This window comes from Scyliorhinus torazame, chromosome 10 (assembly GCF_047496885.1).
Source record: "Scyliorhinus torazame isolate Kashiwa2021f chromosome 10, sScyTor2.1, whole genome shotgun sequence".
Taxonomy (NCBI): domain Eukaryota; kingdom Metazoa; phylum Chordata; class Chondrichthyes; order Carcharhiniformes; family Scyliorhinidae; genus Scyliorhinus; species Scyliorhinus torazame.
In genome coordinates, this window is record NC_092716.1 from 28,529,348 (window position 1) to 28,549,173 (window position 19,826).

At 45.3% G+C, this 19,826-nt stretch overlaps 1 protein-coding gene across 5 annotated transcripts in view; it reads left to right on the top strand.

Annotated features, from left to right (window-relative positions):
- The window catches only part of meak7 (MTOR associated protein, eak-7 homolog), a 67,579-nt gene that overhangs the window by 16,754 nt on the left and 30,999 nt on the right, over window positions 1-19,826 (top strand). For 3 of the 5 annotated variants that reach the window (XM_072517904.1, XM_072517905.1, XM_072517901.1), the window contains exons 2-4: window positions 8,437-8,493; window positions 10,223-10,427; window positions 13,908-14,141. In XM_072517904.1, coding sequence (XP_072374005.1) covers window positions 10,257-10,427; window positions 13,908-14,141 — 405 coding nt within the window. In that variant the 5' untranslated portion in view covers window positions 8,437-8,493; window positions 10,223-10,256. Of the gene's footprint in view, window positions 1-7,129; window positions 7,355-8,436; window positions 8,494-10,222; window positions 10,428-13,907; window positions 14,142-19,826 lie in introns of those variants that run through there. The other 2 variants (XM_072517902.1, XM_072517903.1) reach the window with 2 other exon arrangements.

A 19,826-nucleotide genomic window follows, 5' to 3' on the forward strand; every position in this document is an offset into this window, starting at 1 on the left:
CAGGTCGGTGGCTAGGTGTCTCTACCGGGTAGCGATCGCTGGATTCAAACTTACTGTTGCCGGTGGCTGTTCTTGCGAAGGTCTCGAGCAGGCGAAGAGGAGAGAGAGAGAGAGAGAGATCTGAACTTGGACCCTCACTTTTATAGGGCCCAGGGGCTTCCCGCCTCCCGGGGCGGCCCTTGACCCTGAGTCCCAAGTGATTGGATCTGTCCCCAATCTCTGGGGTCGATGTGTCCAATGGTGAGGCGATTCCTCGATTGGGGGGTGGTCGCTCACCTGTCTTTGTTTCGGCCACTGCAGGCGCCGACAGGTCTGGCCCAGTATTCAATTGCTAATATGTTGCAATTGTTCCTGGGGATAGCCGATTTAACTGTGGATGTCTGAATAGATGGGCTGCAAACAGTCCTGAATGCAACTGCAAATACCTGGGTTGATGGGCTGTTGATAGCCCTGAGTATCGATCTGGGCTAACTTCCCAGAGCCGAATATGCAATACAGTCTGCAGCTGCCTGCTTGTGTCTTCTTAGCTGCTTTTCCCAGCAGTCTTTCGGGTTAGCCATTTTAAACTGGGTTTTGGCCAGATTAATCGGAACGCAGCCATTTTACGTGGCTACAAAAGGCCATACTCGGCCCCCTCTGAGCCGTGCGTTACAGCCCGACTGGCCGATTGGATCACGTGACCATTCAAAACCTCGCCCCCTTTAAGGGGCCCACTACTACAGTTATTGCCTTGTTTGGAGCTTTGCATTTATCAGCCCAGGCCTGAATATTGCCCAGGTCTTGTGACATGTGGGCATAGGCTGCTTCTTTATCTGAGGAGTTGCGAATTGTGCTGAACATTGTGAAATCCGTGAACGTCCTCACTTCCAACCTTGTGATGGAGTGAAGGTGATTGATGAGGCAGCTGAAGGTGGTTGGGACATTGACTGGCCTGAGTAACTCCTGCAGTGATATCCTGGAACTGAGATAATTGACCTTCAACCTGACATAGGTTGATTTTTCTATACAAATAGATTTTTGTATCTATTGTCAGTGTAAACTTGTGATGATTGGAACCTGAATTGTTCGATACATTTCCTTAAAAAGGTAAATCGGTCTGTGTACGTAGAATTGAATAGAATTTACTGAATAGAAACAGGCCACTCGTCCCATCTACTCAGTGTGGGTGCTTGTGCTCCACAAAAGCCTCCTCGCACCCTTACTTCATTTAACCCTAATTGCATATCCTTCTACTGCTCACTCCTTCGTGTACTGATTTGTGCCTTTTGACTCAACCGTGTGGCAGCAAGTTCCACATTCTAACCAGTCTCTAGGTAAGGAGGTTGTTCCTGAACTTTTAATTAGATTGATTCATGTATTTTTTGATCACTAGTTTTGAGCTCCCCTGCAAGTGGAAACCACACCTCCATATTTATCCTATCAAACCCCTTCATCATTTTAGGCCTCTATTGGATCACTCCCCGGCCTTCTCTTTTATTGACAAAAAATCCTTTATCAGATCAGTTTTCACTGACTGTTCTAACCTCTCAGTTCTTTTTTTAATATAATTTTAAAGTGCCCAATTTATTTTCTTTTCCAATTAAGGGGCAATTTAGCGTGGCCAATCCACCTACCCTGCACATCTTTGGGTTGTGGGGATGAGACCCGCACAGAGACGGGGAGATTGTGCAAACTCCACACAGATGGTCCTCGGCGCCGTGAGGCAGCAGTGCTAACCTCTCAGTTCTGATGTTATCCTTGTAAATCCTTTTTCGCATCTTCTCCAGTACCTCAATATCATTTTCATCACATAAAGGCCATTACTGTATAAAGTACTCCCAAGTGTGGTCTAACTAACGTTTGATACAACTTATCGCGGCTTTCCTGCTTTTCAATTCTATTCCTCAAGAAATGTATTCCGGTTCGATGTTTAAATTTTTATAGCCTTGTTAATTTGCGTCTCTACTTTTTAATGATTCGTGAATGTGTAACTCTGGATGGGTTAGCTCTTCTTTCCCTCTTTAGATTCTTATCTTCCAATGAATATGTGGCCCCCTTCTGCCCACGAGTCCCGAAAGACATGCTGTTAGGTAATTTGGACATTCTGAAATCTCCCTTGTTATGGTCCAGGGTTTAGAGAACTCCAAAGTATATCATGGAGTTCACCTGACCTACAACTCTTTATTGAATTTGCCTAGGATGAGCACAAGAGCCTGTCTTTCAGGTGTTATTCAACAGAGTTATTAGGCTCTTTTAATCGAAAAGCAAGCTTTATTCTACAAATTTAGTTAACATTTGTATAAACACACATAGTAAGAATTTGTATCAAAAATCAAGCTTTATTCTACAAATTTAGTTAACATTTGTATAAACGCACACAGTAAGAATTTGTATCGACTACAAACATAAAGACCTCGCACAGCTACAGTAATCTAGGCATAACCCTTAATTAATTCCCCCTTAACTGTTCCAATTTAATAACAAAATCCATGTAAAACAAGATACCCCTTTTCAAAGGCGTTGCCCAACACACGGCACTCTTACTGGTATAAGACTTGTTATTGATACTCTTGTTTCCCTTCTCAAATAGCAGATTTGAATTCCTTCCAGAAAGCAATTATCCCTTTAAAGTTATCAAGTAATCTGGAAACAGCTTTTAAAATGAAGGTAGAGACACTTCTTTCAACCTGTGCAGTTCAAAACCAGTCCAAATTCAAAGCGAAAGTAAAACTCACAGAGCCACAGCCCACGCAATGACATCACAGAAGCCATGTGATAAGACAAAAGCAGTTCCTGAAGGGACACTCCATGATAAAGATGTGGAAGCATTGGAAAGGGTGCAGAGGAGATTTACCAGAATGTTGCCTGGTATGGAGGGAAGATCTTATGAGGAAAGGCTGAGGGACTTGAGGCTGTTTTCGTTAGAGAGAAGAAGGTTAAGAGGTGACTTAATTGAAGCATACAAGATGATCAGAGGATTGGATAGGGTGGACAGTGAGAGCCTTCTTCCTCGGATGATGATGTCTAGCACGAGGGGACATAGCTTTAAATGGAGGGGAGAGAGATATAAGACAGATGTCAGAAGTAGGTTCTTTACTCCGAGAGTAGTAAGGGCGTGGAATGCCCTGCCTGCAACAGTAGTGGACTCGCCAACACTAAGGGCATTCAAATGGTCATTGGATAGACATATGGACGATAAGGGAATAGTGGAGATGGGCTTTAGAGTGGTTTCACAGGTCGCCGCAACATCGAGGGCCGAAGGGCCTGTACTGCGCTGTAATGTTCTATGTTCTATATACCCGAACAGGTGCCGGAATGTGGCGACTCGAGGCTTTTCACTGTAACTTCATTGCAGTGTTAATGGAAGCCTACTTGTGACAATAAAGATTATTATTATTATTATTATTTTACTCTTCCTTCCAAAATGCACCACGTTACACTTCTCAATATTGAAATTAGTTTGCCATTTACGTACTGGATAGGCATTTGTTCTCTACTGTGGACATTAGTTTATTTGTTGAAGAATGAATACATTGAAACCACAAAAGATGTCAGATATTCTATTATAAATAGACTAGTCTTCCAATGTCCTTTTAAAAAATCATTTCACTAAACTGACTTCCAGCAGCAAAAGCACCCTTTACTGACCTCTGGATCTTAAAATCTCTGCATTTCTTCAACTGGGGAACACCACCGGATCACTACAGCACATAAGGAGGCCATTCGGCCCATCTGGTCTGCACCGATCCGCCGAAAGAGCACTCGCTACCTAGGCCCACTCCCCCACCCTGCCCCCATATCCCTGTGCGTTGATCATGACCAACCCACTTAACCGGCACATCTTTGGACTGTGGAAGGAAACTAGAGCACCCGGAGGAAACCCACACAGACACTGGGAGAGTGTGTATTCTCACTAGTATTCTGCAAAACCACCATTTCCACTGTATGACAGAGCAACCACTGTTTTCAGTCTCCCTCTTCAGGCCTCTCTGATTTAGCTGGGACTGTGAGTCTGTATCCCGCAAGACCAGTTTCTGTGAGGTTCAGTCTGGGTGCCTGGCCCATGGCAACCAAATCACATGCATGGGCCTATTTCAGTACAATTTCACACAAACCTCCATTCCAGGACATTCTGCCTTACTTTATATTAAAACATAACTGTCTTTGTGACAAACAGCAGAGAGATGAAGTGTATTTTTAGAATATTCAATTCAATGTCAAATCAGGCTCATTACAACGAAATTAAGGAAGATAGGAAAAGTTATTTTTTTGGAAAATTTGTTTTATTTTAGAAGCTTTCCAACAAAAATTAAAACCCTCAGTGCCAGATAGCTTGTTTGTCAAGAAGCATGCCATTAAAAGTGTATTTACATTGGAAATGACAAATGCTGGTTTAGCACAGTGGGCTAAACTGCTGGCTTGTGATGCAGAGCACGGCCAGCAGCGCTGGTTCAATTGCCGTACCGGCCTCCCCGAACAGGCACCGGAATGTGGCGACTCAGGGCTTTTCAGAGTAACCTCATTGAAACCTACTTGTGACAATAAGCGATTATTATTATTATTATTATTATTATTATTATTATTATTATTATTATTATTATTATTATTATATACATCACTGCACCAGATAGTGCAACACTGCTATCATGTGGCTTTTGCCAGTAATGTTGTGATTTATATATTTAACTGCACATTATCAGTCACTTTCTGATTTACACGTTAGTGATCATAGAATTCCTACAGCCGAAATTGAACCCCGGTCCCTGGCACTGTGAGGCAGCAGTGCTAACCACTGTACTGCCATCCTGCCCCATGATGGTGAGTACTGTAACACTCACCATTATCCTTGTGCCAAATCCTACCTATTGTTTGGGGAGAAGGATTGAAGTCTTCTCATAGAATCATAGAGTTTACAATGCAGAAGGAGGCCTGGATAAGGATCTGAAAGTATTTGGAGCCAAAGCAGGATAACATTTCAGTTTCAAACACTGACCTCACTCATCTTAAGAACTATTTAAAACATAATCAAATTCTTAAAACACAAATGGAAAAGGGGGTAATTACTTCACCAAATAAACATTGGAACACCAAGGAAGTCAGTCAGTATCTTTGGAGGGCAAAGGTCGGCTGGGGGATGGGGCTTTCCAGTCCCACCAGCAGTGGACATTGTCACGAGTGGTATGGGAAAATTTGGAGAACAGCCAAAGGTCAACTCACGTCCGCCCACTATGATGCCCTCCACAGGTGGGGCAGAAAATCCTGTCCTGAATGTCTTGGATAGGAATCCATTGGCAATTCAAGTACATTGTCGTAAAAATTGGGAATTCAGGAGGTAAGTTACTTGTTGCAGAATTATCAGCCGCTGATCTACTCTTGTAATTACAGTATGTGTGTGTGTATATATATATATATATACATATATATAGCCGGTTGAATTAAGTTCCTCGTCAATTTTAATTATTGAGCAATGGTAATGCCACTGAACGTCAAGGACTGATGGTTATATTCTCCCATATTGGAGATGGTCATCGTCTGGCACAAATGCTACTTGTCAGCCCAAGCCTGAATGTTGTCCAGCTCTTTCTGTATACGGGCATGGACTGCTTTAGAATCTGAGGAGTTACGAATTATGTTGAACACTGCAATCATCAGTGAACATCTCCACTTAGAACATAGAACATTACAGCGCAGTACAGGCCCTTCGGCCCTTGATGTTGCGCCGACCTGTGAAACCACTCTAAAGCCCATCTACACTATTCCCTTATCATCCATATGTTTATCCAATGACCATTTAAATGCCCTTAATGTTGGCGAGTCCACTACTGTTGCAGGCAGGGCATTCCACGCCCTTACTAATCTCTGAGTAAAGAACCTACCTCTGACATCTGTCCGATATCCATCTCCCCTCAATTTCCCCTCGTGCTAGACATCACCATCCGAGGAAAAAGGCTCTCACTGTCCACCCTATCCAATCCTCTGATCATCTTGTATGCCTCAATTAAGTGTCCTCTTAACCTTCTGCTCTCTAACAAAAACAGCCTCAAGTCCCTCAACCTTCCCTCATAAGATCTTCCCTCCATACTAGGCAACATCCTGGTAAATCTCCTCTGCACCCTTTCTAATGCTTCCACATCCTTCCTATATTGCAGCGACCAGAAATGCACGCAATACTCCAAATGCAACCGCATCAGAGTTTCCGTACAGCTGTACTTCTGACCGTATGATCCAGTAAAGGCCACAGCTGAAGATGGTTGGGCCAAGGGCATTACTCTGAGGAACTCCTGCAGTAATGGGACAAAAATGATTGGCTTCCAACCAGCACAGCCATTTTCCTTTCTGCTGAGTGGAGAGTTTCCCACCCGATTACAATTGACTTCAAATTTGCTAGGGTTCCTTGATGCCACACTTGGCCAAATCTGCCTTGTTGTCAAGGCCAGTCACAGTTTTTCAGCTGTTATGTCTGTTGTCCAGGCCAGTCACAGTCTTTCAGCTATTTTGTCCATGTTTGACCCAAGGCGATAATGAGACCCGGAGCCAAGTGGCCTGCAGGAACCCAAACTGAGCATTGGTGAGCAGGTTATAGCTGGCTAAATGGTGCTTGATAACACTCATTGGCACCTTCATCATTTTGCTGCATGGACTGATGGGATGGCAATTGGCTGGATTGAGTTTATCCTTTGTGGACAGGACATAGCTGTGCAATTTCTTTGCATTGTTCTATCGGTGCCAGTGTTGTAAAACATGTGACATCGAAACAAACCTGTTGGACTTTAACCTGGTGTTGTAAAACTTCTTACAGTATTGTAAAAGTTCTGGAACAGATTGGCCATAGTGTCCAATTCAGCAATAATAGGAACAGCAATAGCTGAACCACGCAGCAAAAAAGGCGGATTAATGCTTCGGGTGAAGGTCCTTTATTGTCTGATGGCTACAGCCGTGTTTACCAAGTTCCAGCTGCGTTTAGCCTACTTGAAGGGTTAAATGGCCAGAAAGATTGAACATAAGCTTTTGTTTCCTATCGGAACATCAGCAGTCAGTGTACACACCAAGCTTTATGGCTACCATGGCAACGGAGTGTTCCACCATCTAAACGATTATGACTTAAAGGGGACCACTGAAATGACGGAAGCGCATTTAAGAAAGCTGCAACCAGCACAGCTGAGACTGAAGGCAGATGAGAGAAGCTGATTTGCAGCCAAGCCCCGGATCGGGAGCTGAGAGGAGTGTGCATTCAAGCCAAGGACTGAGCTTTCATTCCAAAGTTGGAGATTTGATCAGTTAGGGGTATTTTTTTGGTCATGATTTGTAAGCATTTTATGCTGGAACTTTTGTTTTTAAGGGGTTAGTAGCTGATTGTGAATGCAGCCATACTGATGTAAGTAAAGCAGTTTTTTTTCTTTTTCTTTCTTTTACAAGTAAGATATTTTGCCAGTTATTCATAGCATGAATAGAAACAAATTCATTGCAGTGATTTGTTTATTGGCCAAACACAATTCCACCTTGTTAATCGGGTGGGGATTTAAGAATATAAGTTGGCCACCTATTGACTGTATAATGTACAATGTTAATAAGTCAGCCCCTTTTCCCAATCCATGTAAAGGTTCACACTATATATTGGGTATCACTGCTCTGCTCCCTCTTGTGGTTCATTTTGCAAAAATAATTTTATAAAACCAAAATCTTGCAACAATAAGAATAACGAGGACAACTTGTATTTGTATGGCAGCGTTAACTAACAAAATGTCCCACAGTGCTTCACATGATTGTAATAAGGCAGGAGGTAGATTTGAAGAAGAGTCTCACAAGGAAGAAAGAGAGGTAAAGAGGTGGAGAGGTTTAAGGAGGAAATAATCATCTTTATTAGTGTCACAAGTAGGCTCACATAAACACTACAATGAAGTTACTGTGAAAATCCCCCAGCCACCACACTCAGAATGTCCAATTCACCGAACAAGCACGTCTTTCGGGACTTGTGGGAGGAATGGTCAAATCCAGAGGCAACCACGGCATGAGTGATGGTTTCAGCAGCAGATGAGTTAATGCTGCGGAGGTAGAAATAGGCGGTTTTAATAATGGCTCAGACTAGTAGGCAGAAACTCATCTCTGCTATAGCGGGAAAAGATGGGCACAGATTTGGAAGACAACAGCGTTAACAAAGACTTTGGAGAGGTAAGGGAGTTTGGAGGTGGCAAGGAGATTTGCAAGGATGCTGGGTTATCCCTTTTTGAGGAGAGAGGTGATGGTGGCAGGTTTAAAGGAAAGAGGGACAGCCCCAGAAGAGGGAGAATCATTAACAATATCAGCTCAGAGAAGACTAACTAATCAGCTATCAGAATACAAACTATGGAATCAAGAATAGAAGATACCGGAAACACAAAGCAGACAGTCAGCATCTGTGGAGATCATTTAAAATATGTTATTTTGGGTCAAGACCTTAAACCTCAGTCTTTTTTGCAGACGCTGACTGAACTACCGGGCTTCGTTTTTAACTCTGTATAAAGGAATGGATTATGGGTGAGTTAAAATCTTGCCCACTATGCATTTCTAGCATGCTCTGTCTCGTTGCAGATTTCCGGCAAATAAAATATTTTGTTCAGTACCAGGAAATATTAAATGTTCGACATGAGACGGTTTCATCTGTCCCCGAATGGTCATTTGTCTGTACACCTGTATTAGGAAAATGTTTGAATGAATTCAACCATTAAAATTAGGCATTTGGGATCAATGTTTTGTGATAATTTGATTATCATAGAATTTACAGTGCAGAAGGAGGACATTCGACCCATCAAGTCTGCACCGGCCCTTGGAAAGAGCACCCTACCCAAGGTCAACATCTCCACCCTATCCCCATAACCCAGTAACTCCACCCAACCCCATCCAACACTAAGGGCAATTTTGGACACTAAGGGCAATTTATCATGGCCAAACCACCTAACCTGCACATCTTTGAACTGTGGGAGGAAACCGGAGCACCTGGAGGAAACCCACGCACACACTGGGAGGATGTGCAGATTCCGCACAGACAGTGACCCAAGCCGGGAATCGAACCTGGGACCCTGGAGCTGTGAAGCAATTGTGCTATCCACAATGCTACCGTGCTGCCCAAATTTGAGCAATGCAACGTTGTCCCCAAGGCTGTAGATGGATAGACTGACCCGTGGCTAGTTCTGTCTGTGGTGGTGGCTGTCATCGCTGAGCCAGATGTTTGTGCGTTCAATACCGCTCTTATTTTTAAAAACCTAGACCTACTCTTGCATTTTGTTGCAGTACTGACGGAGTGCTGCATCGTCGGAACTCCTTTGGGTGAGGTGTCAACCTAGCCTGCTAGTTTAGGCAGACTTGAAAGATCGCGCAAGGACCTTTTTTAACTTTTTGAAGACGAGCGGGATTAGTTCTGGTGTCCTGGTTGACATTTATCCCTCGAGCACTCGAAAGCGGAGAAACAGGTTAACTGGTTGTAGCGCAACAATTACTCACTCAAGTCGAGAAGAGATGAAATCAATCGAGGCTTTATTAAGCAGGACTTGTTCCCCAGCAGCTCAGTTACAGAATGCAGCTGCTGGGAGAACCCAAGCTCTTGTACTCCGCCTTCAAGGCGGAGCCAGCAGACGGCAAATCCAACCAGGACCCGGGACCTGTCAGCCAATAGCCTCTCGGCTTCACAGGTACCATACTGCCCCTAATATATACCACCACACTGGTCATGCACCTCATTGCTGTTTGTTGAGGCCTTCATGAACTGCAGCATCTGCCGATAGAACAAAAGTGGCAGTTGCATTTCAAATTAATTGAACATCCCGAGGATGTGAAAGGTGCTTTAAAAATGCCGGTTCATTGGCCTGTCTGGTGCTTTGTTTCATTGTCAAAAAGGTGTAGGAAAGCCTATCAGTGATTTCTCGGGCACTCCTGAAGATTAAAAAAACTAAGGAAGAAGTGTATTTGGACCAAAAAAAAAGAATGTCTGATGACATCATCTGAAATCTCGAACGTGAAAAACAGCACATTGGTTTCCCCTCCACAAAGCATTCCAGTACTGTGACTCAGCGCATTGTGAAATTTTGAAATCAGTTTATCTCATTCTCCCTGTTGCTCTCTGCCCTTCATTTAGCCCCCCCCCGCCCCTCCCCTTATAAAATATCCTTCCCCGTTCTCGATCAGTATGAACACCGTAGATGTGTGGGCAGAAATACCAGAGGTTAAACAGTTTTTTGGTGCTGCTTGATTTTCCAAATGTTATTTATAGGTTTTAGAGACCCCGTTGTTATCTGCCAGAGAAGATGGGGAACGTAGAGAGTCATGGATTGACCAAAAGCTGGCGATCTCAGTTTACTTCTGATGAACGGACTATTCTGGATCATGTTTTTGACACTATGACTGGCTCTCAACCCAGTGAAGTCACAAAAAGTGGAAAAGCTGTTCAGAAACACGTAACACTGGCCATGTTAAAGGTAAGCATTTAACAGAGGAGCTGCAATGAAAAGGTTTAGAATGACAGGTGGAAATGTGTCCTCCGTTTCCCTGCAAAAACATTCAAACTATGTATCAACGGAGACACAATCCAAAAATGTAAGTTGCATCAAAAGTTGATCTGGCTGTAAAACATTCACATGCTATTTCTTTCTGCCCCTTTTTTCCTTTTCTGATGTTTTGCTCTGACTAAAGATTTTAAAAGGGAGCCCCTACTTTTATTACAGATCCCTTATGATTATAGCTGCTATGGTGGTTTTGCTGGATGATGACGCAGTTGTCACTTATATATCTGACTTTCTTTTCTGGCCGTCCGCAATGTTTGATCATGGCCTATGCAGACAGGGAAGCTGCATTACTGGCGAAAATGGACAGGCTCCGAGGACAAATGCTTCTCCCGCCAAAAGAGAAAACGCTGGAAAATATCAGCAGGTCTGGCAGCATCAGGAAGGAGAGAAAGGAGCTAACGTTTCGAGTCCAGGTGACCCTTTGTCAAAGCTAAAAGGCATAGAAAGTGGAAAATATTTAGACTGTGGGGTGAGGGAGTGAAAGATGAGTCATAGCCACAGAACCTAAGGGAAAAGCGTGCTGATGACAGTCCCCAGAGAGAATAAAAGGTGTGAAAGGCCAAACAGCAGAGAAACTAAAGTCAGAGGGTAAGCTGTGACAGATGTAGGGGGAAGCAAAGGGGACAAGCTCCCTACAGATGTGCCAGACCTGCTGAGATTTTCCATCATTTTCTCTTTTGATTTCAGATTCCAGTATCTGCAGTAATTTTCTTTTATCCGTTATTTATTTCGACAACACTTCTATCTCGATGATGAGGCACATGGTTGATTAAGAAATCTGTATTGACCCGAGTCGGGTTCTAGTGTTGACTGAATCTGTGAGGCTTTGAAATCTGAATACTGGGATGGTGCACACTTTTATTTTTTGATTACTTCTCATTGGTAAATGGAACCTGAATTAATTTGTGAGGAAAAAGATGCTTAGCATTTTTAAATTAAAACAAAATGTTTTCCTGTGGTGTGATTTTTCCAGTACCACCCAGGTTAAGTTGCTTGCCTCTAGTTCTCTGTTGATAGTGAAGCTTCTCTTTGAACAAAACAGTTGGTAGCTCATATCCTGTTAGACCATTGCAAGGCTGGAGTTTGAACGGACATCACCATCACAAATTTTAAAGTTATTACATTCCTCTTCCCGAAATGTGACTCTGTGATAATGTGAAGCTTGCGAGCTTTATCGATCCATGTTTATTGACAAGTCTTTGAACTTCCCAACCAGGCTTGGAAGGCCGAAGGGTCTGTTCCTGGGCCGTATTGTTCTTTGTTCTTTAGGGTTTTGGCCAAGGGTGGTATCATGACCGGTACAGGCTTGGAGGGTCGAAGGGCCTGTTCTTGTGCTGTATTGTTCTTTGTGGCCAAACCCATAAATTGCGGAGTTTCTTTTAACCTTCTCAGTATTGATGTCATCAAGATACAATTTTACGTCAGTAATGGATTAGCTTATGGCCACAATTGGGGCAGCACATAATTGTGTAAACATTTGTTGTTAAGTAAGTTGAGCAAAAGGAGTTGAAGAGATTTGGCCCCACAGCTTTATTATAGGGCATTGCTTGCAACTGAGCAGTCTCCGTAAACTTTGCCTCCCAGGCTAACTATGATGTATGCACATTACCAGTTGTGTAAAACTCAACCTTAAGGTTTCGGGCTTCATGTTTGGTTTTCTTGTACTGAGAAGGGCAGGGTTTGGTTCACACACTGCCTAGCTTCTGCCTCCTCCACTCCCACCTGCCTCCTTTTTCTGGAGAGCATGTTTAATGGCTAGTGAGCATGTGGTAATGAGATTAAATTGAGGGAAATGTTGTTCTAGCTGTGTTTCCTGCCCTTTGCTCTGTCAAGGAGCTCAATGTAGGGACTTTGTTTTCCAGCACTCACAAACCAGGAGGGGGGCAGAAAAAAAAAAGGTTCTCCTGGCCGTGAGGGCATCTGCCACAGCTCGCCAGACATTAGGGCATCGGTGTGGCACAATGATTAGCACTGCTGCCTCACAGCGGGGCCTGGATCAGATTCTGGCCTCAGGTGACTGCCTGTGTGGAGTTAGTACGTGTCTGTGTTGATTTCCTCTGGGTGCTCCGGTTTCCTCCCACAGTCCAAAGATGTACATGTTGGGTGGATTTCTCCTTAGTGTCTCAACATGTCCAGGCTGGGAGAGGTTATGGTGGGGGAGTGGGCCTGGGTAGGGTGCTCTTTCAGAGGGTTGGTGCAGACCCAATGGGCCAAATGGCCTCTTTCTGCACTGTAGGGATTCTGTGAACGATACCACATTGCCACGCACAAGTCCCAGAAAGCAGAAATAAATTGCAGTTCACCTTTTTTCGTTTACCTTCTTGGGATGGCCTCCATGGCCTACCACTGCTGATACTGCCCTGATTCTGGGCTGGGCAAGCGAGCTCAGTTCCAACACACAACTTACCCTGGCACTGGTAATTTAGTTGAGGTAAGGGAAGCACCCTGACCAGAGCACAGATCTCGCCTTGATGGAGATGCCTCCTTATCCCTCTCCAAGCAGCCAATGGGAAAGAATCATAGAATTTACAGTGCAGAAGGAGGCCATTCGGCCCATCGAGTCTGCACCGGCTCTTGGAAAGAGCACCCTACCCAAGCCCCCACCCTATCCCCACCCTATCCCCATAACCCAGTAACCCCACCCAACACTAAGGGCAATTTTGGACACTAAGGGCAATTTAGCATGGCCAATTCACCTAACCTGCACATCTTTGGACTGTGGGAGGAAACCGGAGCACCCGGAGGAAACCCACGCGCACGCGGGGAGAACATGCAGACTCTGCACAGACAGTGACCCAAGCCGGGAATCGAACCTGGGACCCTGGAGCTGTGAAGCAATTGTGCTAAGCATAGGCTTTTGTTTAAACAACCCACTTTAAAAAAAAAAAAAAATTGTATTTCATTTGTAGAATCTTGCCGGATATTATAGGCTGGGATCTTCTAGTTTGGCAGAATTCTGGCACCTCTTGGGAATCAGGACGGGAGGAAGTTACCTACAGTACACTCAGTCTCATGTTTTAGAGGCAGCCTAAGGCTGGCCTCAAACTGATCACTACTTCCATCTGCTTCGACAATAACTGACATTTGGGATCCACCAATAGACGGTTGCTGCAACCTTCCTCAACTTGCCGCTTCTCAGCGGCACTGAAATTGGTGTAGGTAACTTGCTCTGAGGGACGTTGTCCCCCAACTTTTTACCGAGGCCGAAATGATTGTTACCTCCTCACTCTGTGATTCCTTGCAATTGCTCATTCGGAAGGATGGAGTGAAAAATGCTGTTGTCACAGAAAACTATTCAATACCTCAGTGATGATTGAAAGTAAAAGTAGAGTTGGAAGCAACTCGGGAGAATGTTCTACAATGCTGAGTGATTTCTGTCTCGCTCTTCCTCAGGCATTTGTACATGAGGCGGTGCTGGGCACCATGACAGTCCGACTCTACAATGGACTGAGGAGCATTGATCCAGTCAAAAAAACAGACAGTTACAGTGATGCCATAAGCAAGAAACAATTTGTTGCATTCCTTTCCCATGTCATGCGAGGTACTGCTGAAGAAAAGGCTTTTGTTATTCAACGAATGATCTCCCAAGGTGTCGAAGGCTCTGTAAAGGGAAGGCAAATAAAAGAGGTACAGTCATTAAGCTATCCCAAGTTTCAGTGAAGGAATGTCAGCACCCTATTTATGAAATGTACCCTTCATCCCCTCATTGTGCAGCTTCTGATTTTATGAAAGGAAAATTGCTTATTGTCACAAGTAGGCTTCAATGAAGTAACTGTGAAAAACCCCTAGTCGTCACATTCCGGCGCCTGTTCGGGGAGGCTGGTACGGGAATTGAACCCGCACTGCTGGCCTGCCTTGGTCTGCTGTAAAAGCCAGCTCTTTAGCCTTGTGCTAAACCAGCCTTTTGTAAGGGCCACGAAGAATCCAGCACGAGTTTTAAGGATACAAAGTAATAACATTTATTTACTATAACATATATACATAACAGTAGCAGTAACTTCCCTTACTACATACTCCTTCCTGCTGGTTCCTGAACTGGCCAGCTTTATTTATACTAGGAGTTTACTAGTGGTTTCTCCGCCCCCCTCATTGGGGAAGCTCATACTCCCACAGGATTGTGGGATAGTCATTAGTCCCCTGCCAATGGTAAGTAGGCAGGTTATAACACAGCCCCAGTACGAAACCAGTACCAGTGATTTAATGTGATTGAAGGTGCAAATGGAAGCACTTGGTTTGGTATGAAGATAGAACCCTTTAACTGTCTTTGGCCTGTGAAGTCATTCGATTTTGTTCCGTATTACATGAAGTATCTCTTCTCTGCAAAGTCTTCAACCCTGATCGTCGAGTATCTCAGTTATTATTTAGATGGAAGGGATTTCCTAGAGATTGCATTTCTTAATTTCGCATTTTGACCATGAGATTTGGGCATGTTCATACCTCAAGCCAGGCTTCAGGTCTTTTATTTAATCTCTCGCCAAATTGAATCGGCCTCCATTTGAACCACCGAGCTCCATAAATCACCCTGGATGGTTTGACCTGTAACATTGCAATTTGTAGGACTTGGTTCTTTTTGACATCACTTTGAGTCTGACCTTCCCTGACCTTTTTACTACTTAAAAAAAATATGGTTTTGGCCACTTGTTCCTTTTTAAACTCTTTTTGTAATCCTCTTAGGCGGCTGAATTGATATGATAGCAGTAAGTGTCCAAGTTAAATGACTATTTGATTCCTTTGGTGTCCCTGTTTCCGTGAAGGCCATAACTTGGAGTGGGAAATGATTCCACAAGCAGCAGTGGAATCATGTTATGCCTCTTTGCAGCACCCAGTACCAATTTAATGCCCCATTTGAAAGGGGAGCTACTAACCCACTGTACCAAAAACAAAGGAAAATTTTAAGAAAACGTAATCATTTAAATTAAAATGACATTCCCAAGGTTGATAATGCGCATCAGTCCCTGAAAGCCTCACCTAGACTGTGGACACTGCATGTTTGCTCTCCAGGGACACCCTGGCATAGACACAGCTGCGGAAGACAGGTGAAATGACTCTCCTCGCCTCCTGCTGGCTGGACCTGTTAATGGCCACCTCTGCTAGGCCCCGGAGCAGTCCCACGAGGAGGTCTCCTGATCTGCCCACTCTCCATAGGACATTGGAACACGAGTAAGCCATTCAGCCCCTCGAACCTGTCCCACCATTCAATGAGATCATGGTTGACCTGTGGCCTAATTCCATATCCATGCCTTTTAGCTCATATCCCTTAATATCTTTGCTAAGCAAAAATCTATCTCCGATTTTAAATTAACAACTGTTCCAGCTTCAGCTGCTGTTTGAGGGAGACAGTTCCAAAACCCTACCACCCTTTTTGTGAAGAAGTGCTTCCTAACATCTCTCCTGAACGGTCTGGCCCTAATTTTTAGACTATGCCACCTAGTTTTAGAATCTCCAACCAGTGGAAATTATCTACACTGTCTTTTCCTGTCAATATCTTGAAGACTTTGATCAGATCACCCCTTAACCTTGAGACTGCTACTGAAAACAGGCCTAGTTTGTGTAATATCTCCTCAAACAGGCCTAATTTGTGTAATATCTCCTCTTTTTAAAAAAATATATATTTTATTCAAGATTTTTGGCCAAACATAACAGTACGTGGTGTTTATTTTACACAACAATAAAGCAATATAAATAACAGTGGCCAGTTTTAAACAAATAAATAAATAATATATAAACAAAAACAAAACTGAATGGCAACTGCCTTGTCCAAAATAAATACACTCCAACAATCCAATACACAATTACCTATAACAAATACCTATACATATTATACATATGCAATAACATCTCTGAGAGGCTGTCCGATTCCACCCCCTGGGTTGCTGCTGTTGTCTACTTCTTTTCCATTCCCTCTATCTTTCTGTGAGGTAATCGACGGATGGTTGCCACCGCCTGGTGAACCCCTGAGCCGAACCCCTTAACACAAACTTAATCCGTTCTAACTTTATAAACCCTGCCATGTCGTTTATCCAGGTCTCCACACCCGGGGGTTTGGCTTCCTTCCACATCAACTATATCCTGCGCCGGGCTACTAGGGACGCAAAGACCAACACGTCAGCCTCTCTCGCCTCCTGCACTCCCGGCTCTTCTGCAACCCCAAATATAGCCAACCCCCAGCTTGGTTCGACCCGGACCCCCACCACATTCGAAAGCACCTTTGCCACCCCCACCCAGAACCCCTGTAGTGCCGGGCATGACCAGAACATGTGGGTGTGATTCGCTGGGCCTCTCGAGCATCTCGCACACCTATCCTCTACCCCAAAAAATTTACTAAGCCGTGCTCCAGTCATATGCGCCCTGTGTAACACCTTAAATTGTATCAGGCTTAGCCTGGCACACGAGGACGATGAGTTTACCCTACGTAGGGCATCAGCCCACAGCCCCTCCTCAATCTCCTCCCCCAGTTCTTCTTCCCATTTCCCTTTCAGCTCATCTACCATGATCTCCCCCTCGTCCCTCATTTTCCTGTATATGTCCGACACCTTACCATTCCCCACCCATGTCTTTGAGATTACTCTATCCTGCACCTCCTGCGTCGGGAGCTGCAGGAATTCCCTCACCTGTTGCCTCGCAAAAGCCCACAATTGCATATACCGAAATGCATTCCCTTGGGGCAACCCATATTTTTCCGTCGGCGCTCCCAGACTCGCAAACGTCCCATCTACAAACAGATCTCTCAGTTGTACTGCCCCAGTTCTTTGCCATGCTCCAAATCCCCCATCCATTCTTCCCGGAATGAACCTATGATTATTTCTTATCGGGGACCGCACCGAAGCTCCCGTCCTTCCCCTATGCCGTATCCACTGCCCCCAAATTTTCAATGTAGCCACCACCACCGGGCTTGTGGTGTATTTCTTTGGTGAGAACGGCAACGGTGCCGTCACCATTGCTTGTAGGCTAGTCCCCCTGCAGGACGCCCTCTCCAATCTCTTCCACGCCGCTCCCTCCCCTTCTCCCATCCACTTACACACCATTGAAACATTGGTGGCCCAGTAGTACTCACTTAGGCTCGGTAGTGCCAGCCCCCCCCTGTCCCTACTACGCTGCAAGAATCCCCTCCTCACTCTCGGGGTCTTCCCAGCCCACACAAAACTCATAATACTCTTCTCGATTCTTTTGAAAAAAGCCTTCGTGACCACCACCGGGAGGCACTGAAACACAAAAAGGAATCTCGGGAGGACCACCATTTTAACCGCCTGCACACTACCTGCCAGTGACAGGGACACCATGTCCCATCTCTTAAAGTCCTCCTCCATCTGTTCCACCAACCGCGTTAAATTAAGCCTGTGTAATGTACCCCAATTCTTGGCTATCTGGATCCCCAAGTACCGGAAGTCCCTTGTTACCTTCCTCAATGGTAAATCTTCTATCTCTCTGCTCTGCTCCCCTGGATGCACCGCAAACAACTCACTTTTCCCCATGTTCAGTTTATACCCTGAAAAATCCCCAAACTCCCCAAGTATCCGCATTATCTCTGGCATCCCCTCCGCCGGGTCCGCCACATATAGCAACAAATCATCCGCATACAGAGATACCCGGTGTTCTTCTCCCCCCCCTGAGTACTCCCCTCCATTTCCTGGAACCCCTCAATGCTATGGCCAGGGGTTCAATCGCCAGTGCAAACAATAACGGGGACAGAGGACATCCCTGCCTCGTCCCTCTATGGAGCCGAAAATAGTCAGACCCCCGTCCATTCGTGACCACGCTCGCCATCGGGGCCCTATACAGCAACTGTACCCACCTGATATATCCATCCCCAAAACCAAATCTCCTCAGCACCTCCCACAAATAATCCCACTCCACTCTATCAAATGCTTTCTCGGCATCCATCGCCACCACTATCTCCGCTTCCCCCTCTGGTGGGGGCATCATCATTACCCCTAGCAGCCTCCGTATATTTGTATTCAGCTGTCTCCCCTTCACAAACCCAGTTTGGTCCTCATGAACCACCCCCGGGACACAATCCTCTATCCTCATTGCCATTACCTTGGCCAGAATCTTAGCGTCCACATTCAGGAGGGAAATGGGCCTGTAGGACCCGCATTGCAGCGGGTCTTTTTCCTTCTTTAGGAGGAGCGATATCGTTGCCTCTGACATAGTCGGGGGCAGCTGCCCCCTTTCCCTCGCCTCATTAAAGGTTCTCATCAGTAGCGGGGCCAGCAAGTCCATATATTTCCTATAGAATTCAACTGGGAATCCGTCTGGTCCCGGGGCCTTCCCCGCCTGCATGCTCTCCCTTTCACTACTTCCTCCGTCTCAATCTGTGTTCCCAGTCCCACCCTCTCCTCCTCCTCCACCTTAGGAAATTCCAGCTGATCCAGAAAGCACATCATTCTCTCCTTCCCATCCGGGGGCTGAGCTTCATATAATCTTTCGTAAAATGCCTTGGACACTCCATTCACTCTCTCCGCACCCCGCTCCATCTCTCCCTCCTTATCTCTCACCCCCCCTATCTCCCTCGCTGCTCCGCTTTTCCTCAGTTGGTGCAACCTGCTCGCCTTCTCCCCGTATTCGTACTGTACCCCCTGTGCCTTCCTCCATTGTGCCTCTGCATTACCCGTAGTCAACAAGTCAAATTCTACATGTAGCCTTTGCCTTTCCCTGTACAGTACCTCCTCCGGTGCCTCCGCATATTGTCTGTCCACCCTCAGAAGTTCTTTCAACAACCGCTCCCTTTCCCTACCCTCCTGCTTTCCTTTATGTGCCCTAATAGATATCAGCTCCCCTCTACCCACTGCCTTCAGCGCCTCCCAGACCACTCCCACCTGTACCTCCCCATTATCATTGAGTTCCAAGTACCTTTCAATACACCCCCTCACCCTTAAACACCCCCCTTCATCTGCCAATAATCCCATGTCCATTCTCCAGGGTGGACGCTGTTGTTTTTCTTCCCCTATCTCCAGGTCCACCCAATGTGGAGCATGATCCGAGATGGCTATAGCCGTGTACTCCATCCCCGTCACCTTTGGGATCAGTGTCCTTCCCAAAACAAAAAAATCTATTCGCGAATAAACTTTGTGGACATAGGAGAAAAACGAAAACTCCTTACTCCTAGGTCTACTAAATCTCCAGGGGTCTACTCCTCCCATCTGCTCCATAAAGCCCTTAAGCACCCTAGCTGCAGCCGGCCTCCTTCCGGTCCTGGACCTCGATCTGTCCAGCCCTGGGTCCAGCACCGTATTAAATTCTCCACCCATTACCAACTTCCCCACTTCTAGGTCCGGGATTCGTCCTAACATACGCCTCATAAAATTGGCATCA